The sequence below is a fragment of the Antedon bifida genome, chromosome 6 (assembly GCF_963402885.1).
Source record: "Antedon bifida chromosome 6, ecAntBifi1.1, whole genome shotgun sequence".
Lineage (NCBI taxonomy): Eukaryota > Metazoa > Echinodermata > Crinoidea > Comatulida > Antedonidae > Antedon > Antedon bifida.
Genome location: NC_136231.1, coordinates 7,708,838 through 7,727,572, shown reverse-complemented (window position 1 = coordinate 7,727,572; position 18,735 = coordinate 7,708,838). Strand labels below are relative to the sequence as shown.

The 18,735-nt window shown below is 35.1% G+C and overlaps 2 protein-coding genes across 2 annotated transcripts; one reads left to right on the top strand and one right to left on the bottom strand.

Annotated features, from left to right (window-relative positions):
* Nucleotides 1–141: 141 nt before the first annotated feature.
* Nucleotides 142–2,896, bottom strand: LOC144845125 (uncharacterized). Its single transcript, XM_078702281.1, has one exon. It carries the CDS (start codon nucleotides 2,894–2,896, stop codon nucleotides 944–946), a length of 1,953 nt encoding a protein of 650 aa, XP_078558407.1. The 3' UTR covers nucleotides 142–943.
* A 7,945-nt stretch (nucleotides 2,897–10,841) lies between these two features.
* LOC144844691 (E3 ubiquitin-protein ligase TRIM71-like) lies at nucleotides 10,842–18,484 on the top strand. Its single transcript, XM_078701717.1, has 2 exons — nucleotides 10,842–11,094; nucleotides 14,400–18,484. Exon 2 carries the CDS (start codon nucleotides 14,445–14,447, stop codon nucleotides 16,440–16,442), a length of 1,998 nt encoding a protein of 665 aa, XP_078557843.1. The 5' UTR covers nucleotides 10,842–11,094; nucleotides 14,400–14,444; the 3' UTR covers nucleotides 16,443–18,484.
* Nucleotides 18,485–18,735: the final 251 nt, after the last annotated feature.

Sequence of the window (18,735 nt, the reverse complement as noted above, 5' to 3'; positions counted from 1 at the left end):
CTTCATTAGAATGACTCAATCAAAACCAGTATAGTTCATGAATACTAAAATTTCAATAACATTGTTGAAGTATTGCACTCTCAATTTAAATATTAACATTTCCAAATGTTATCAACATTTCCCAATTTCCAACTAAATGATTGCATTGTACCTCATACTCTAATTGATCAATAGCAATAAAATCACTCTATTTCATTTGAATTGGATAGTGTTGCTTAAGTATTGTGTAGGCCTAACAATACACCAACATTTACGATCGCTGCATGCTACTGTCCGAATACAAATATTTAAAAGCAGGCCCACTACAATGTAAAATAACAACGGTGGGCCTATTGTTCGTCACTCAATGACTTATCCAGGAAATAACTATCTGTTTGCTGTTTTGGCATAATCGTAACGTAATAATAAATAACATGTATTCATCAAGTATCGAAGGTTGGCGCGTACTGTATTATCAAGGCAATCTAACTTGCCTTGGTATTATCAACTCTGAACGTGCGTAAATAAAAATGTATTGTCTATTTGTGGCGTCATTGGCGTACCATACTACATATTTAATATTTGTATTATGGACCTATACATTATTAATGTAACAATACACTGCATTCATACATTTAAACTATAGCTTCTACTTTTGATGAATCTTCCTTGTATACGCATTGTGTTTATGAGCAACTGTAACAATTCATACAATAATGTTTATGTTCAAAATATGCTGTGCGGCTTAATTCACAAACTATTTCCGTTAAAACATCGATGACTAATAACAATCATTCTCATCTAAGGTACTTACAAGTAATCTTGAACTTTTCATACATAATTTTCATTGGTTAATGATAAATTTGCGGCAGCAGAAGCTCAAACGTTGCTAATGCATTCAAAGGTTGATTACTGTCTTGTCTAGTTTCTGTTTGAGTTATTTTTAAACACATATAATATTTCCTTAAATCTTCACATCAGCGTATATCGTTGTTGGCTCGGGTGTTTGTGATTTTATTGACTTTTTCATATTTCCAAAATCTAAATCTGCGTATGTTAGCCCTTCCACATTTTTATTCGATTTGTCTGGTGTTTTTTCCGGTGATGCGTACTCACTGGTATTGATAGGATGGGGTTGAATGGCACTAGTATTTGAATTACCAGACAGAACGATTGCATATGTCTCGGAATCATCTACCTTTCTTTCGTCAAATGATGGTTTGACTCCACTTTCTTCGATATCTCCCAAATGGTGTTTCTTGTTAGCAGTTGTTTTTATACTCGCCTTACTAAATTTCGACGGTTTTGTTCCTTTAACTGATTTATCTTTCTGTCTCTCCCCAAGTTTTGACACGTTGCTCTCTTGAATATCTCCTAAATTTTCCTTGTTAACACTTTTTTGCAACTTTTTTATACTGCCGGTAGCTGATTCATCTTTCCTCCTTTCGTCAATAGTTGATTTTGGCACGTTGCGTTTATCGATATCTCCTAAATTAGGTTTCTTTGAAATACTTGGTTTTATGCTCCCCTTATTAATTGGATGCGGTGTTTTTACACTGCCAGTAGATGTATTCAAAGTATTTGGTTTCTTACTGTCTTTTTTAGAAAGCGATGATTTTATACTCCCTTTATTCAAAAGTGACGGTCTGACACTTTCTCTATTCGGCTCGGTAGGTTTACTGTTATTTAACTGTAACTGTAGCTCAGTTAAGTTTCCTAGATTCTTCTCTGCAGTGTTTACCTCTGTGATAGATTTTTTCCGTTGAGTGTCGACATGCCTCTGTAGAACAGATTCCAAGTGGGCCTCTACAGCAGGTCGTGTTGATTTATCCGTATTTCGCTTTCTGCTGAACACGCACAGTATAATTAGGACCGAGAATGCTACAACAAGTGATACACTTACTACAACTGCTATCAGCGCCCCAGCGGAAAGACCTGTCGACACGTTCCCTTGCTCTAACATGTTGCTGTCAATGACAATCACGAAATACGCACTTCCTGACCCAAAATTATTTACAGCGTTACATGATATATTTGTACCGTTGTCAGAGGCTTCAATGCTAGCTATAGTTAAAATACTGTCGAGAATATTAAACCGATCTGGGGAGAGAGATCCAGAAACCTCCCATTCGTACTCAGATATTTCCGGGTTTGCCGAAGCTTGGCAGGTAACCGAAACAGAACCTTTAACAACAATAGCATTCGCTGAAAATAATCGAATATTCTTTGGAGCGTAGTGTATATCTAATGGTCCTATTTTACACATTTTTGTTGTCGACAACAAAGGGTGATCTTGTAGACAATAAAAGTCACGATTGTTGTCAACATAAGTTAGTACACGTTGATACGTTGACGTCACATTACCGATACTTGATTCTTTATCCACCTTTACTATACTCGGTAATTCATTCTCGCCGTCACTCCATATAAGATCTACTGTTGGTTGACTTTTTCCCGATGAACAATCAGCATTTAAAACGTTACCTTCTCGATAAACAGATTTGTGTGTGGAACATATTGGGAATTGATCGGCAGGTGGGAAGTTGACAGTTAGTCTGGCAGATGTGGAAACAACTCTTGTAGAAGGCACAAAACAGGAATAAATTCCGACGTCGTCTGGGTCTGCATCCCTTATAACCAGATTAAAATCGCCGTCCACTGGGCTAGCATCGATAAAGTATCTTCCGTTTTGCGGTCTAAAAGTTGGGTTTTGGCCATTCAAACTGATGATAGTTGCGTCTTTTACCCAGGCAACCTGTTGTGATATGCCTCGGCCCGTGACGGAGCAGAAGAGTACCGCGACTTGGCCAACATCTACGGTTGTGTCAACGGGTTGTATGCTGAATGTTACCCTAGATATTACGATGCTCATACAGCATTGATAAAATACGTACAATTTCATCAACAAGCTATTCATGTTTGGCACGATGTGAAAATTACAATCCGGCCAACTTTTGTCGGTGACTTGTTCCGAAAACACCGGGTTATCTATCTATCAAAGGCTTAATTCTACTTGGCGGTTTCTCATATAATAGCAATGAGTCGCAAATCGGAACTGAAACACAATTAGATTCCTCGTCACACGTATTAATACGAGGCAAAATTACTTTGATATAACAATATTGATAATGCATTTGAAGAAACCGGTTTAGTAATGCGGTTTACATTTGAAATGATATTAAGACGTATCCACTTATAACATACTGAAGTTTAAAATGATCTACTAAATCGAGGTTTATAAGTTTAACTTAAAAAAACCATTGATTGGTCGGTCAGTTCATTGAAAGTCTTAAGCTATACGGTATTAGTCAAGTCGACAAATCAAAACAATGGGATAAAAATGTGTTCCGTCTCTTTATTTGGAGTTACACTCGAATTATTTTATTGGAAATTATTCAGTGATAAAATTAATTGGTTTTAACATATCCATTTTTACTACAGGCAGTCATTATAGGACGCAAATTATAAGGACGAAGCCGCAACGCAAGCGAATTGACCAGTCGTAAGCGACCGTTAGAATTATCCATCGCTTTTGACTGGTCAGTTCGCATACTTCGCGGCTTGCGTTGAGTCATGCTAATGTAAACCAAGCTTTAATCTATTCACTAAATGGGAGAAAACCCTATTTTAGTGTGATTTTCCTTTTTTCTTCTTTTTTTTTTTGCTTTGTTTTATTTTTGATATGGAATTGTGTTATTCTGGGGCAACTGACTCTTTGAGTTATAGTAATTGTTTTGCTTTAGTTACCCCTGACCATTGTGCTCTGTTTCTGTTCTGTTCTGTATCTGTGTTTTGGTCGAATAAATAAATGAAATGAAATGAAATAAATTGATCAATTAACCAACCAATTGGTGTAGGTTTCACAGTTACGTTACGTTACGATACGTAGCTTGTAAAAGTTGTTAATACAGAGACGGATTCATGGGGTAGATGTACCCCCACTCCACTTATAGCTACAATGAATTTATGAATATCAAATATTCCAATTATATTACTTTGTATTTAAATCATTATGTGGATAAGTAGGCCTATTGATAAAGCTTGGTTCCCACTAGCGACGCAACGCAAGGACGTAACGCAACGCAAGTGAATTGACCAATCACAAGCGATGGCTTATTCGCTTGTGATTGCTAACTGTCTATAACTTCGCTTGTCATTGGTTAAAACGCTTGCGTTGCGTTTACGTCATTGCGTTACGTTCTAGTGGGAACCAAGCTTAAAGCTTGGTTCCCGTTAGGACGCAACGCAAGGACGTAAACGCAACGCAAGTATGTTGACCAATGACAAGCGTTGCCTCTAGTGGGAACCAAGCATAAGGCATTGAGAGAATCAAAACAATGCAACAGAAGGAGTAAACTATTACGACCGCCTTCTTAAACTATATTAGCGCTCCTTGTAAATCTGTCCCTGAGAGAGTTAATCTAATAATTTTATTTATTTTTGGCCAATGAATAAATATTGTATGCCAACAGATTTGAAAATGTTATGGTAATTCGATTTTAATTGTGAGAATTAATTCGTATTAAAATAAAATTGGGGATAGGCCCAACAAGACCATTTATAATTCGATTATCGACAACAACAGGTCTTATGTTTATTTGAAGACCCATTCTCAAATTTGATTCTATTGCATTGATACCCATCCAATTTAACAATTTATAAAACTTAATGTTAAAAAGAAAGGAACTTAATGGACTAACAGTAACATTATTAGTAATCATCCTTGGTTCTTGGTTGATTCTTTCAACAAACGATCTTTGTTATATGGCCATGGACCTATATTGTTGTCACTAGGAAAGTACCACTGATTGAGGATACGTTTTTACTGCACAGCGCCACCATTGAGTAGTCTTATATCATCCATCCATGAATAGTGCGGAGTGAGTTCGAATGTTCATCTATATGTCCGAATGTTCCATTATTTTAGAATGTCTCGCGTCTCGCTCAACATTATGAAACCTGTCTCGAAATACTAAGTTGGTATTAGACATACGTAAGTAACCCGACAGATAACGAGCAGTAAAGATGTTGAGTCAATTGAACAATCACACTACGTTCAGATACAATGAAATCATATCCTCTGGTCTATTGTACAATAGTAAACGGTGATAAACAACACTGATATTGTTAATGTGTAATTAAAACAAATTGAAACAATAATGTTGATCACAATTATGCCAAGTAGACGCAACGTAAGCGAGTTGACCAATCACACGCGACTGTTCGAATAATCCATAGCTTGAGATTGGTCAAATCACTCACGTCCTTACGTCCTAGTGGGAACCAAGCTTAAGTATGAGACTAGCCGGTTGTTGGTACTATATCTAAAATTGGCACAGTTTCTATCATAGGTAAATTATGTAGATATTTGTTATCGCAATGCCTGTATCATAGGCTATAAGTATGCATATTAATTATATTAATTAACATAATACAGGCGATACATATGTGACATTGCATTACACTAAGAATTTGCATATGACAGATAATGCCTGTATACGAGAATCGGGTGGTTAAGTAATTATCAGATACAGGTCCTCAATGTGACTGGGAAATAGGGAAGGAAGGAAGGAAAACTAGGAAATTGAAGTCGTAATGTTGGTCACAACAGACTCTAGTGTAACATTAATTGACTGTAGACCTACTTAAGTATGTTTGAGTAGTGCAGTATCATATTCATATAAGAATATTAGGATGTGATTACTCCACAGTAATGCTAGGGCTCATGCAAGCAAAAAAGAGTACATGGTTGACGGGACAGACTCTCCATGGTATTACATACAACACAGGAATTACAGTAAAAACCTATCGAGGTGAAAAGTCCTTCTAGGCCAACAAATCCCCTTAATATGTTATGGTGGCATTTCCTCCCTGTTGGAAAGTGTCCCCTATAATAGGTGTTTATAGTGTTAAAACATGCCTCTCTTTCATATCATTGAAAGCGCCCGCGTATGGTGTCTTCTGATTAGGAGTATCACGAAAGGGTGTTTGTGTTAAACGCCAGGTGCTGGCAAAACATTTCTATTGATCATACATTCCAATAATTATTGATCTATAGTTTCCACTATGTTTCATAATTTTTGGGATTGTATTTGTGTTACACGAGCTTGTTGTTTTAGGGCCTCTATAGCAGAATTTTACCAAATTTTGTATTTGACCATTTTAAGGGAAATTAACATGTTTTTTCTTCTAGATTTCTATTACAAATATTTGATTTATGTACAATTAACCAGATATTATGTTTAAAATTCATGCCTGTACCTGAGCTTTAAGTATTTAGTTTAACACAATTTTACATAACGTCAAAGTTCAATTAACACAAAAAAAAAACATAATTGGGAATTCGACATGAGGAAACAACTATTTGATAAATGAGCGAGCTTATGAGTTTTGACATTTAAAATTGCTTATCGGAATCAAGTGATTTTATAAAGTCATATGACTGAGATAGTGTACATGGCTTTACTTGAATGTTAAATTATTTCTAGGCTAAAACAATCTAGTATTAGGCCTAATAGGTTTGCGGTACCCATTTGTTTCAAAAGGTTGCTACAAACGTCTTATGGAGATATATATGAACGTGGAGCACAGACTTAAATATTGAAGTTGACATAATCATTACAGTTTAAGAACAAACAAAAAACCAATAGGCTCTACTACTTTTAAATTTAGAACTTAGACATTTCAAATTAGGCTACAAATTAATGTTTAAATCGCCCAAAAAAGAGTTTTAATAATTTACGTTTTGACTGAATGATCTTTGTTCAGTTATTCATTTCTGACTGAGAGCTAGAAGAAAACTGTGAAGACAAACAGACAAACCGACAGGTTGACAATAAAAAGAAACGTTTCATAATGGTAATTACCGCATTTCTTCATTATAAGTACTTAGAAATTAAACAGCTAAGATCTTATCTCTAATTGTATCAGTTTCGGTAACTCCATGGCAAGTGCCTACTATTTTAATAGGGACTTAGGCTTACAAGGTGGCCTCTTTTATTGTGAATATAATTAAACCATTGTTTGTAGGCCTATACTACTCAGTGATTTGGCAAACGGGCAAACAAAGTCCTCAAAATTAAGCATAAAGGGGATTGAAAGATATATTGATTTTTTTCTCATTAATTGTACTATGTCAATAAACATTTTTTTCTAAATACAGGCCTGCTTGTTTGTTTGAAAAACAAACAAACAACTCTTCTAAATAATATTGTTTTCTCTGATTTACAGATATTAGGGAGGTTTCGCAACCTTACGAATACGATAACGAAAACGGATACGTCATACATTTGTGAAACTTTTGAGCTGATCCCCATTTCATATTCGTAAAGCGTATTCGTGTTGACGAATATCACCAGTCATATTCGTAACTACAAAACGAGTATAGTTTTTGATCTATTTTGCACATTTTGCATTTGAATTAGGAATGATTCATGATTATAATATAATTATAGATTTATTGAAAGTAATTTACTAAAGTAATTTACTAAAATGCCAGGTCAATTTAGATAAATAGCAGTTTTTAAAGTCCTCACTCGCTTTGATGTTACGCTAGGCCTAGGCAGCCAAGCACCTAGCAACACGTACCTGCGCTTCGCTCAAATTTACCGCAGTCATATTTTGGACGCGCCTCGATATTTCGTTGCCATGCGAAACAGATTTTTTGATGGCTTACGAAAACGAATACGTGTGCGTGACGTATCCGTTTTCGTTATCGTATTCGTAAGATTGCGAAACCTCTCTAATATGAACATAACCAATTATTCATACTCTTGCTTTCAAATAATTATGTGTTTAATGCTTTCACTGTTGTTTTTTGCTTTGTATTGAACACCTGAAGAAATCGAAACAAGCAACGAAAGTCGTCAATGTTAGTATTTTCTCATTTCAGAATATAGATATGACTCAGGATTATTGCGCAACTGTATTTGATGAGATACCGTTTAAGCAGCACCGTATTTCTTAATTACAGACACAGTCAATTAGGCGATACCTGGCCTACGTTATAACGGAATACATTTTGCACGCGACACTACAGCTCACTATGTCGGTCGGTTGGTCGGTAAACACTAACTTGAGCACGCGACTGCAGCAATGTATATGGCATTGTTTCTCCGGTTTCTAACTTATATTATTGCTTTTCGAAGAAAACATACGTTGTTTTTAAAATCATATATTTAGAAAACTTTGGAATGTTTAATATAATCTTCATGATAAAATACAACTAATAAAATAGAAGAATAAATCTTAAGTCTAGAAATATTCGATCCGGCCCCCAAAATAAGATAAGAAATTAAATATTTTCTGTTTTTGTATTAAAGTTTTTATTGAAAATTTATGTTCTCAAATTCATTATCCGGTACCATCTTTTTTTATAATATTACTTTGTTCGACTCTACTGTACAATCGAAACTACAATATACATCGTATTTAAAAGAAATCTTTTCATTTCACTCCCCCATAACTAAGTCACAGCACTTTCAATTTGCAATCTCTAATGAGTGGTTATTAAAAACAAGAGAAAGAGAAACAAGCTATATTAATTGCAACGATGGCTATATACGTTAAAATTGATTACAGTAAGTACATCTATTTATTTATTTCGGTATAAAAAAAAAATATATACAAAAAGCAGCAAAAGTATTGCATTTACATAAAATCAGTATAAAAAGTACACAAAAACATCAAAACATTAACATAGAAAAATATCAATACGTTATAGTAATACAAATTTATACAAAAAACAATCAAACACGAAAAAGTCATACAAAAACAAAGGAAAAATCAAACACATCAAAAAAGTGATTAAAATTCATAAAATCTAGGTTCCCCATAACTACTGCGTCTGCGCAGTAACCACACCGAGTTTCCGGACGAAACATCAAGATGTAGAAGAGGGTTACGTAACTCTTCCGGTCCTTTCATCGTAATAGATAACAGATTGACAGTCTTTGACACTTTGACCATTGAGGTTTCTGACACTTTGACCATTCAGGTTTTACCTATAGCGATCTCTTGGTTTTACACAAATATGCGTTTCTTAATTTGGTCATGGATTATATATGAACAGAATCCATTATGTGGTCCATCTAATGTCATTAAATGTGGAATTACTAAAGCTTGGTTCCCACTAGCGACGCAACGTAACGTAATCAACGCAACGTAAGAAAATTCCCTTCCAATAATTTTGTTTGCCCCCGCCTGCGTGAAATCAAACCTGCGATGTTTGCAGCAATGTTGCATCATGTTGCGTGATTACGCAATACAGCACTTTGCGTCAATACGTCGTTGCGTTACGTTGCGTTGCGTTTCTAGTGGGAACCACGCTTAAGTATCACAAACGTGCGCTTTTTCTTCAAAGCCATTAGGCTAAGCCAACTTATTTTAGACACGTCACATACTGTACCACTCCACTCACAATAAATGAACAAAGAAAGGAAAATCAATCAAACAAAAAGTTGATAAGGGCTCTAATAATACATGTGTATAAATTAATAGAAATGCAAAGTAAACACTTTACATTTACCAATGTTAGCTTCGACAGGCCCACTGAAGATCTTTATTTACATTTATTTTAAACGTCTGTTTCACTAAAGTTTTCCCTAGGAACAACGATTTCACTAAAATGATTGGTCATTCATACTGACCAATTGATACTCGGACAATGTCCACGTTAAGTCTGCATGCAATTTATTCATTACCAGTGTGTTTTGTAAAACGTAAACAAGTTTAAAACTATATAATAGCTTTTATTAACTCTCTACGACCTCGATTTGTCATTGGGCAGATTAAACGCACATATTGTGTACATCTTTGATGACCAGTTGTACAATACCATAAAGTATTGTAAGTATTGTCTGCTAAACATAACATATGTCTTTACATTTTTTAGGCCCATGTGTGGGATATTTTTCGATGCATAATTTCTTCTACATGTTTAAGTGTCAGGGCATGGCGGCCAATAGGAAATCTGCCTTCCTGTCAATCGTAAGCCCGTCGTTTGAACTTATTATTATTATTATTAAATGAAACACACTACATGTATAGGCCTATCAGTCTATATTTATATACCTCTCTGATCAGTTTTTAAGCGGACACACGACGCACGCGCATTGATGTGCGCACGTACGTTGCTATAATATACCCTGACACAATTCAATCACAATTTTAAGTCTGTTGTCAGCGTATTGTTGATTTTAATAAAGATTGTATTTTTAAAGAAATAAGTCCACATCGATGAGTAGTTGTGTATGTACTCAATGTAATTAATTAGGTACAAGACAAAGGGCAGATGGCAGAAGCGATACTCATGAATAGTAAATAAAGTGATTTTTACCACCGGTAGGTCTTTATTTCTGCTTTGATCAAACAAAGAGGACTTGTTTTTTGAAATTTTACATTTTAAACAGATCAGATACCAGTGATAAATATAAAAATATTGAAGCTATTAGTTTATTAATGACGATTAATAATCAACTGAGTGCATCCAAGGTGAAAAACGTGTTATGGTTCGCACGACGAACAGCTGAGCCGTTTGTTAAATAACGGGTATTATTGTATTTCATTGTTTCGTACATCTTTTGTGATGGTAAGGATACAATAATATTCCTCAAAACCACAATTTTTCGTCTTTGTCTCATTTTACAAAAACCGGTCATAACACATCATTAAGAATAATCATGTAACGTTACGAAATATCCTTAATTTTGCGGCCCTGGGAACTATCACCTAATTAATTTTCTTTTGATCTTATTAAGCATTCGTCGTAGCAACAAATATTGCGTGATCTGATTGGTCAGTACGGAATATTGATATGTCAAAGTTCATGTGTTTGTTATTTGCATGTATACACGATTATCTCATTGTTAAAACGCAATTTCGGAAAACACACTCGGGTAATGTGCATCTGGTATTTTTGTGTTGGTCTACTCCGTATTACATACAATATATATAATATTGTGTATTTATCAACCCATGCACAAATTGTTAAGCGGTTTTGAATTTATTTTTTGTTAACAGTAAATGGAGCATTTACTACGTATTTTGTATTGAGCTCGATTCATCAGTTTATATTCTCAGTCGTTGGTTGTCTGTCATCCTCCAGTCAGCTGTGTGGTAAGTATACATAATGTATTTAAAATCTTTAATATATTTCGACGATTTGTATACTATGGGTGTATTACTGGGGTACGTTTAGTTTTAGTAGGGAATTTGAGCACTCACATTGTCTTTATTATTATCAACGATGACGAAACTTAAAGGATACTTAAATATTCGATTCGTCGTCGAGTACGTTTTTGATCATCATCGTGTGGGTTCAATTTCATTATGTTTTTATTGTTACATTTACAATTATATTGAATAATCATTCTCGCTATACTAGGCATACAATAGCCTATGTATCTCCAGTGATCTGTATAGGCCTAATCGTTGCATATGAAAACTGGTATTAAACTTAACTCATTATTAATGTTCATCTCATTGCTACTTCCGTTATTAATAACATGAATCATATGAATATTTTACATTCAGTAACAGTGCTGAGTGGTATGTGTATTAACGTGCTTTATGAAGATTGTGGGTACGGCACAGACGTACCGTATCTTACTGCATTGTCTAAAAATAAGTGTGACATTTTATTTCTTGACCTGTTTTTTTTTTATTTATACCTGGTATACAATATTAATAATACATATTGTATTATTGCTATTCTTGTATAAAAATATCTCCCTTATTGAGGCATCGCTTGGGTTATTTTGTATCAGGTCATGCCATATTGCAATTGATATTAATTCAACTTGTTCTCAAGCCGTTGTATTAACACTTTTTCGTGTTAGAGATTATTTTGTTCTTGAACTGGTCATGAACCGGGCTAGGATGTGCTGTAGCTCTTCAAGGGCATTACTATTTTCCACCAGACTTGTCTATGTGTTCCCTTAGACCTGTTCATAGAGTTATAAAAAAATGTTATGACCTCCTAAGATCATGATCGATATCGTACTTAATGTAAATTAAAAGGAATTAGCAGACGTGTCCTGGTGATGATGATCATGATGATGACGACGACGATGATAATAATGATGATTATGATGATGATGATGACGATAATGATGATGATTTAATTGGTAGACTCGATGAAGTTGACATGATCATGATTGCAATGATTGATCATATTGGTTAGGCCTTGTTTTGTGGCTAAGTATTTTCTTTAAAAAACTATTGCACAATGCTACAGGTGTATGTTGACACAATGTGTATCTGTTCTCATGGCTATTTGTATTATTTACCGAAGGGCATCTCACTATCTCCAGCACACTTGAGCCGAATGTGTTTCAATAATACTACAATTAGTACACAAATATAGGCCTAATTATGGCAATATATAGATACCTGCCTGCATAGACTATGACATACCGTAGGCCTACCGTACTTTAATCACCTTAATATAAGACGACATCATAATATAATTATATGCCCCTCGTTCGTTCACGGAAAAATCCACTAATAAGGGCGTCCCTTGAATAGAGGCGTAGAAAAGGTTATGCCGAAGTTGCCGTGACAGAATGGCTAAAATAACGAATAAGATACCAGCTTCTTTTTTATTGAGGACTCCCTGGTATTTCTGTGATCCGGATTAACAATACCGCCCGAACGATGCTTAATAAATTAGAGGACACTAATTAATCCTACTTTATAGTATTAAAACAACCCTGTTAAAATGTATACAATTTTATATTATTTAATTTTTACTGCTTCGTGCTGATTGGAAAATGACGCATCATAAACGAGGTTGTGGTTAATAATTTATTTTAACATTTTGAACATTTCCCACCAGTTTAATATTTTGCTGGCATATGTTGTATTCATCAACTCATTTATGCGGATAAACAAATAACTTTACAACAAGGAATGATTATAATAAACTCTTTGTTTATAACGTTTCCAACTCATGATTTCTTTGTTCCGGAATTCTCTTTGTTTAGTGTTATATTTTTTATATAATATAAATACTGTACGCTCGAGTTTTGCTTTTTATGATCATGTATGCAGGCCTCGACATGCCTCTTACAAATAGTAACTCGGTACCTAGGACCGTATATGACCTTCATATTGAGAAAAATAGTCGACGTGTATAATAGTATTTGATTGCCATAGTAGTCGATACAATGTATACCTTTATAACACTCGAAACTCTTCTAATATTAAGTGTATTCTGAGATTGATGCGAAGGTATAAGGTTAAGGTATTATATAGCAGTGTGTTATAGGACATTATACGATGATATGATGATGACGATGATGATATGATGATGATGGATCAGTTGGTGATGATGATGATGACGATGATGATGATGATGATATGAATATGATAATAATGATGATGATAATAATGATATGATGATGATGATGATGGATCAGTTGGTGATGACGACGATGATGATGATGATAATGTAATTATGATAATGATGATGCTGATGCTGATGGATCAGTTGGTGTTGATAAATTAATGATGATGATATGACGATGATAAAATTATGATGATGATGAATCAGTTGGTGATTACGATGATGATGATTATAATGATGATATGCTGATGATGATGGATCAGTTGGTGGTGATGACGACGACGACGACAATGATGATATGATAGGGTATAGTGATTATTATATCGGCTATTATGTAGGCCTACCTTGTAATGTTCAACTTGCGAGTACGACGTGATGGAGTTAGTTTGCGATGATGTGGGTATGTAATGTGACGTAAGATTAGATGATTGCTAATACTGTATACTATTTTTAAAACCGACCTAAACTGACCTTAAGTATGAACATTTTAGTAGAATAGGATGTTCCAAACACAACACGTACTACATACGGCATGTTACTTGTGGCAAATGTTTAATTACTGTCATTAATTTGCCTATTAATTTACTCTCATACAAAATTAATTAAACCAATTTACATGATAAAAAATGTATATTAATTATATGTTATATGTGACTCACTGCGTTAATAGGGTTTCCCCATTTCATGGTACAGTGCATTGGGCAATTAAAAACAACACTGTGCTACTGATATACAAAATGACTAAAATAGATTGACGAGAACAATTCTATAAATTCTAAACGTGATCCTATTGTTCAGTTTTAAAAACATAAACAATGACAAGGTATTAACGTGTTTGGCCTGATTTCATTGACTTTGACACATTTGGGTAAAGGTCGTGTCAAATCGGTTCCTATTATTAATATTTTAAATAATAGGCATATACGTATAGGCCCACACAATCACGAGGACGAGTAACGTTATAATTACTCAACTTTATAGTCTTGATGATCGATGTATATAGTTGCGTTTCCTAATACTTGCGTCATCTTAGTAATTCTTACCATTCTGATAACAATATTTTCTTTATTCGCAGATAACCAATAACTACATATTCGAAACGCGTTGAAGACGACAAAACATGGCGGCTAACTGTTTCATGAACTACATGTTTGACTATCGTGGTCTACAAGAAAAGGTCGAAACCGAAAAATGCGAAGTGTGTGGACACCCAGCAAATTTTCATTGCGTTGAGTGTAACAACCTACTATGCAACGGTTGCAAGCTAACCCACGAGAAACGTCCGGCCAGCGATCGCCACCAATTTTGTACCATTTCACAAATGAACACTCTTAATTGGGAACACCGCAACTCAAAAGACACTTTGTGTACTAAACACAGATATACGCCGATTTCGTCATATTGCAAATCGCCGTGCGAGACGCCTATATGCGCTGACTGCGCACGATCGCATGAAGGTCATCATATTATAACTGTTGATGACGCGTTTCAACAGTATAAAAACGCAACTGAGACGCTTGTGAACTGTGCATTGAAGGAGGAAGAGTCGGCAAAGGAGAAACTTGCAACATTAGAAGCAACAAACAGAAAATGGGTGACGTCGACAATAAAATGTGAGCAAGATATCATAGCGTATGTCGATCGATTGCAGCAACAACTGGAAAATGCGAGAGATCAGCTATTAGAGGGCATGAATGAAATAAGTACAAGGAAAGAGAGGCAACTTGAAGATGAAATTCAAAAACTGAAATCGATTGACGGTACCGTGAGGAATGCGCGATTGCGGAATCAAGGTATTATGGGAACATTGAACCCAAATGGTGCTCTTTGTATGATTAATGATGGACTTCTACAACTTCAAAGTGCTCTTGAAAACATCCCAAAAGTGCACCCTATTAATGTTGGAAATCTGGAGTTTGACCCAGATCGTGAATGTATTGAAGGGTTTAAGTTAGGTACCGTCTACGAAGGTGGATTGTTGGACCAATCTAAATGTAGCACTGACATCCCAGGGAAGATGGAAAAAACTGTCGGCGAAACCATCCAGTTTAAACTGACGACCAATGATTCCAATGGAAGGAAAAAACACGTAATAGAAGAGTCCATTTCTGCAGTGCTCCAAAACGAATATGGTGGCCAGGTGATTGGCGAAGTAGCCAAAGTTTCCAAAGGTGTATTTCAAATAACCTGTTTGTGTAAATGGGAAACGGAATACAAGCTTCATGTAGAAGTGTTCGGGAAGCCGATTTGTGGTTCTCCGTTTAAAGCGGTTGGCCTTCGACATCAGTTGCTTCTCAAGACCATCGATACGGGAAACTTCTGGACAAAAAAGAAAAGCAACATCGACGACGTTTGCTTCACAACAGATGATGTTCTTCTCGCTTGCAGCTCGACAAACCAAATTTTACGATTTGATTTACAAGGAAATTACTTGAACACTGTTTTCTTAGAAGATAAGAAAGAAATCCAGGGTATTTATTGTATTGATTTTGACTTGATGGCAGTGACTGAAAAAACAGGAAGTGAAGTACTGATCTGCAAGCAAGATGGTGCTATTGTTCGACAGTTCGGAAAAGGCTTGCTGCAGAATCCAAAGGGCATAGCCGTTTCAGTCAGAAGAAGTGAAGTTTTTGTTGTGGATTGTCATGTACATTGTGTATTCCGCTTCAGTAATGAGGGACGTCTATTGACAAAGATCGGTGGTTACGGGAATAGCAATGGTCAGCTGAACACTCCCCATTCTATTGCGGTGATAGATAAAAACGATCAACTTATTGTGTCCGACAGTCTCAATCATCGTCTGCAGGTTTTTACATTCGGTGGTAAATACATTAGAACCATTGGAAAGGGCCGTGGACATGGCAATGGTAAACTGGAGTTCCCTAGAGCTGTAGCACTAGATGGCAAGGGTCGCGTTATTGTTGGAAGCAGTGACAGATTACAGTTGTTTGACCACGAGACAGGTCAATTTGTGACGCAACTTGACCACCGAAATGATGACATCATGTTTCCGTATGGGATAACAGTCACTAAAGGCAGAATAGCAGTTGCAAATTGGAGAGGCCTTGGGTCAAAAACGGCAAATATCAAAATATTCAAAGATACATTTGAACAATGAGTAAATTCCATCAATGATTGCTATCGTAAATATGTTTATTAACTGTATTAACTTTGTATTATGTAGAACTAAAACTTGCAGTATTAATCACACTACACACATTTCATTTGAATTCAATGCCACTATCAAAATGTCTTCGATATATTTCGTGTGCTGCATATTTTGTATAACTAGAGGCGTACTCTTGTGGAGTTAGTCTTTCATATTTTCAAGTTTTATTATTTATTATAAGTTATTGTTTATGTTTCCGTGCTTTCTGTAATAGCGTATACCGTATATCAACCGGACATTGTATAAAAAAAAAAACGTTATCGTGTAGGCCTAGAGAAAGTCTTAGGCCTATACCGTTTTGAAATCACAGCAAAACTCTAGAGTTAACACACTCACCGTTTCCTCAAGATCGGCGTTTTGTATGTTTGTTTAAACTCCGGAGTTTTGCTTGGTTGGAAAAGGGGTGTAACAATGTACCAAGTCCAGTGATAATTCAGCTTCTTCGATAACACTTGCATTTAAAGTAGTCTTTATTAATGAAATTAATTCTTTTCACTTTAGCCTTCTGACATTTTTATAATAGGAGAAATAGACATTATATTGTAGTACTACGCATGCGCTCGATTTTCAATAGTTTACATTTTTATTATAACTCATTTAAGCTTGACGTTGGGCTTTATTATATCTATTGTCGTGCCTAAAATTGAACAATGGACACTGTTGACACTATACTCTATTGTGCTAAATTAACGTAGCGTTGTAGACAGGTAGAAACAACAACGCTAACATTACTGTTAAGGGCATTTATGACTAATATCATAATAATATATATGAAGATGTAAACATAACTAGAGCATATAAGGTAAGCCTTGAGCCGATATCGAATCCGAACATATTTTCCCGAGTTTTTTTGCAATTGCCTTCAGTAGGTACACGATAGTTGTAGCGACCCTTGCAGAGATTGAAGTAATTTCTTGCCTTGCTCCGACGGGTTGTAGGCTACAAAGCTTGTCAGTGACGACATTATCTATTATAGAGGTATTACTGTACGTTATTTAGCCATACCAATCTGCGCAAACCAAAACATATTTAATTTCGTCCGTTAAAATGGTGATCATTTTCTAAATAATATTTCACTATTTAATACTATTTATGTAATAGTCTTTTTTTTAATTAAGGCATCTTGCAACATTGAAAAGAAGAAAATGTCCTATCTAGACTCCAAGTTTAAAATAGACAATCGATGTGCTATCTGTAATGAAATAGTTACCGTGTAATGGGGTTGTATCTTATTTGTAGACTGCGATGCAATTTCAATATTTAATCCATATCTTGCCGTCAATTCATATTACTATATCATTTTTATCGTTAATAAATCAATATAACTATCTCTAGGTGTTTTCCCAATGATGCTCCCAAATCTAAGATCTCGCTTACATATTATTATTTTATAACAGTAACGTATACTAATAATAAATAATAATAATAATAATAACTAACTAATAAAATAAAATCATTTGTGTGTTTATATCGCGTATTTTTCAATTAAGATGGTCTACCTGTATTATTTAAGACGACGTAAATAATGTTCAACTATGTTAATTATGGTTAAAAAAAACAAAACAATGCAATAAACTATAATAAATAGATGCTTAACAAACTAATAATGGTATTTTCACTATTTTATTTTGCGGTAGCTGTATTCAAATTATGAAGTAGTAATACACGTTCAACTTTTGTCTTTTGTACTTCATGTTTGAGCAATTAACGAATTTTGAAAATGATTATTACTATCACAAACATTATACTTAATATAATATAATACGATAACAAGGAAATGATTTAGAAAAAACTTATAAACAATCAAAAGTAAAACTATAACCTCCCTGTGTGCAAATTATGTTACTCTTTTCTTGTTTGGTCCTTTTGATTTATGTAATGTACTGGATGTTGAAAGTTATGTACCGCACCGTAACACACTGGGGAGTTAAACAATGAAGAGGGTTTTGAAACACATTACAGAGGTAGAGTAGGTCCCTCCTTTGAGACACACTGTGACACCCCCTATTCAGGGGACACATGATCAGTTAATTATGTTCTAACACCACAGCCAACCCCGTGAGGATAAAACTATGTTTAGGGGACACTCCTATGTACTTTCTTGGGTCCGGAAGTTGTCCCCACGGGTTCTACTTTATATTTAATGCGCTCATTGCACAGAAACATACCTTTTGTGATAGGATATCACTCAGTACGACAGACAGACAGTCCTACATGATTACTTCTGTAATGCATTGTGTTT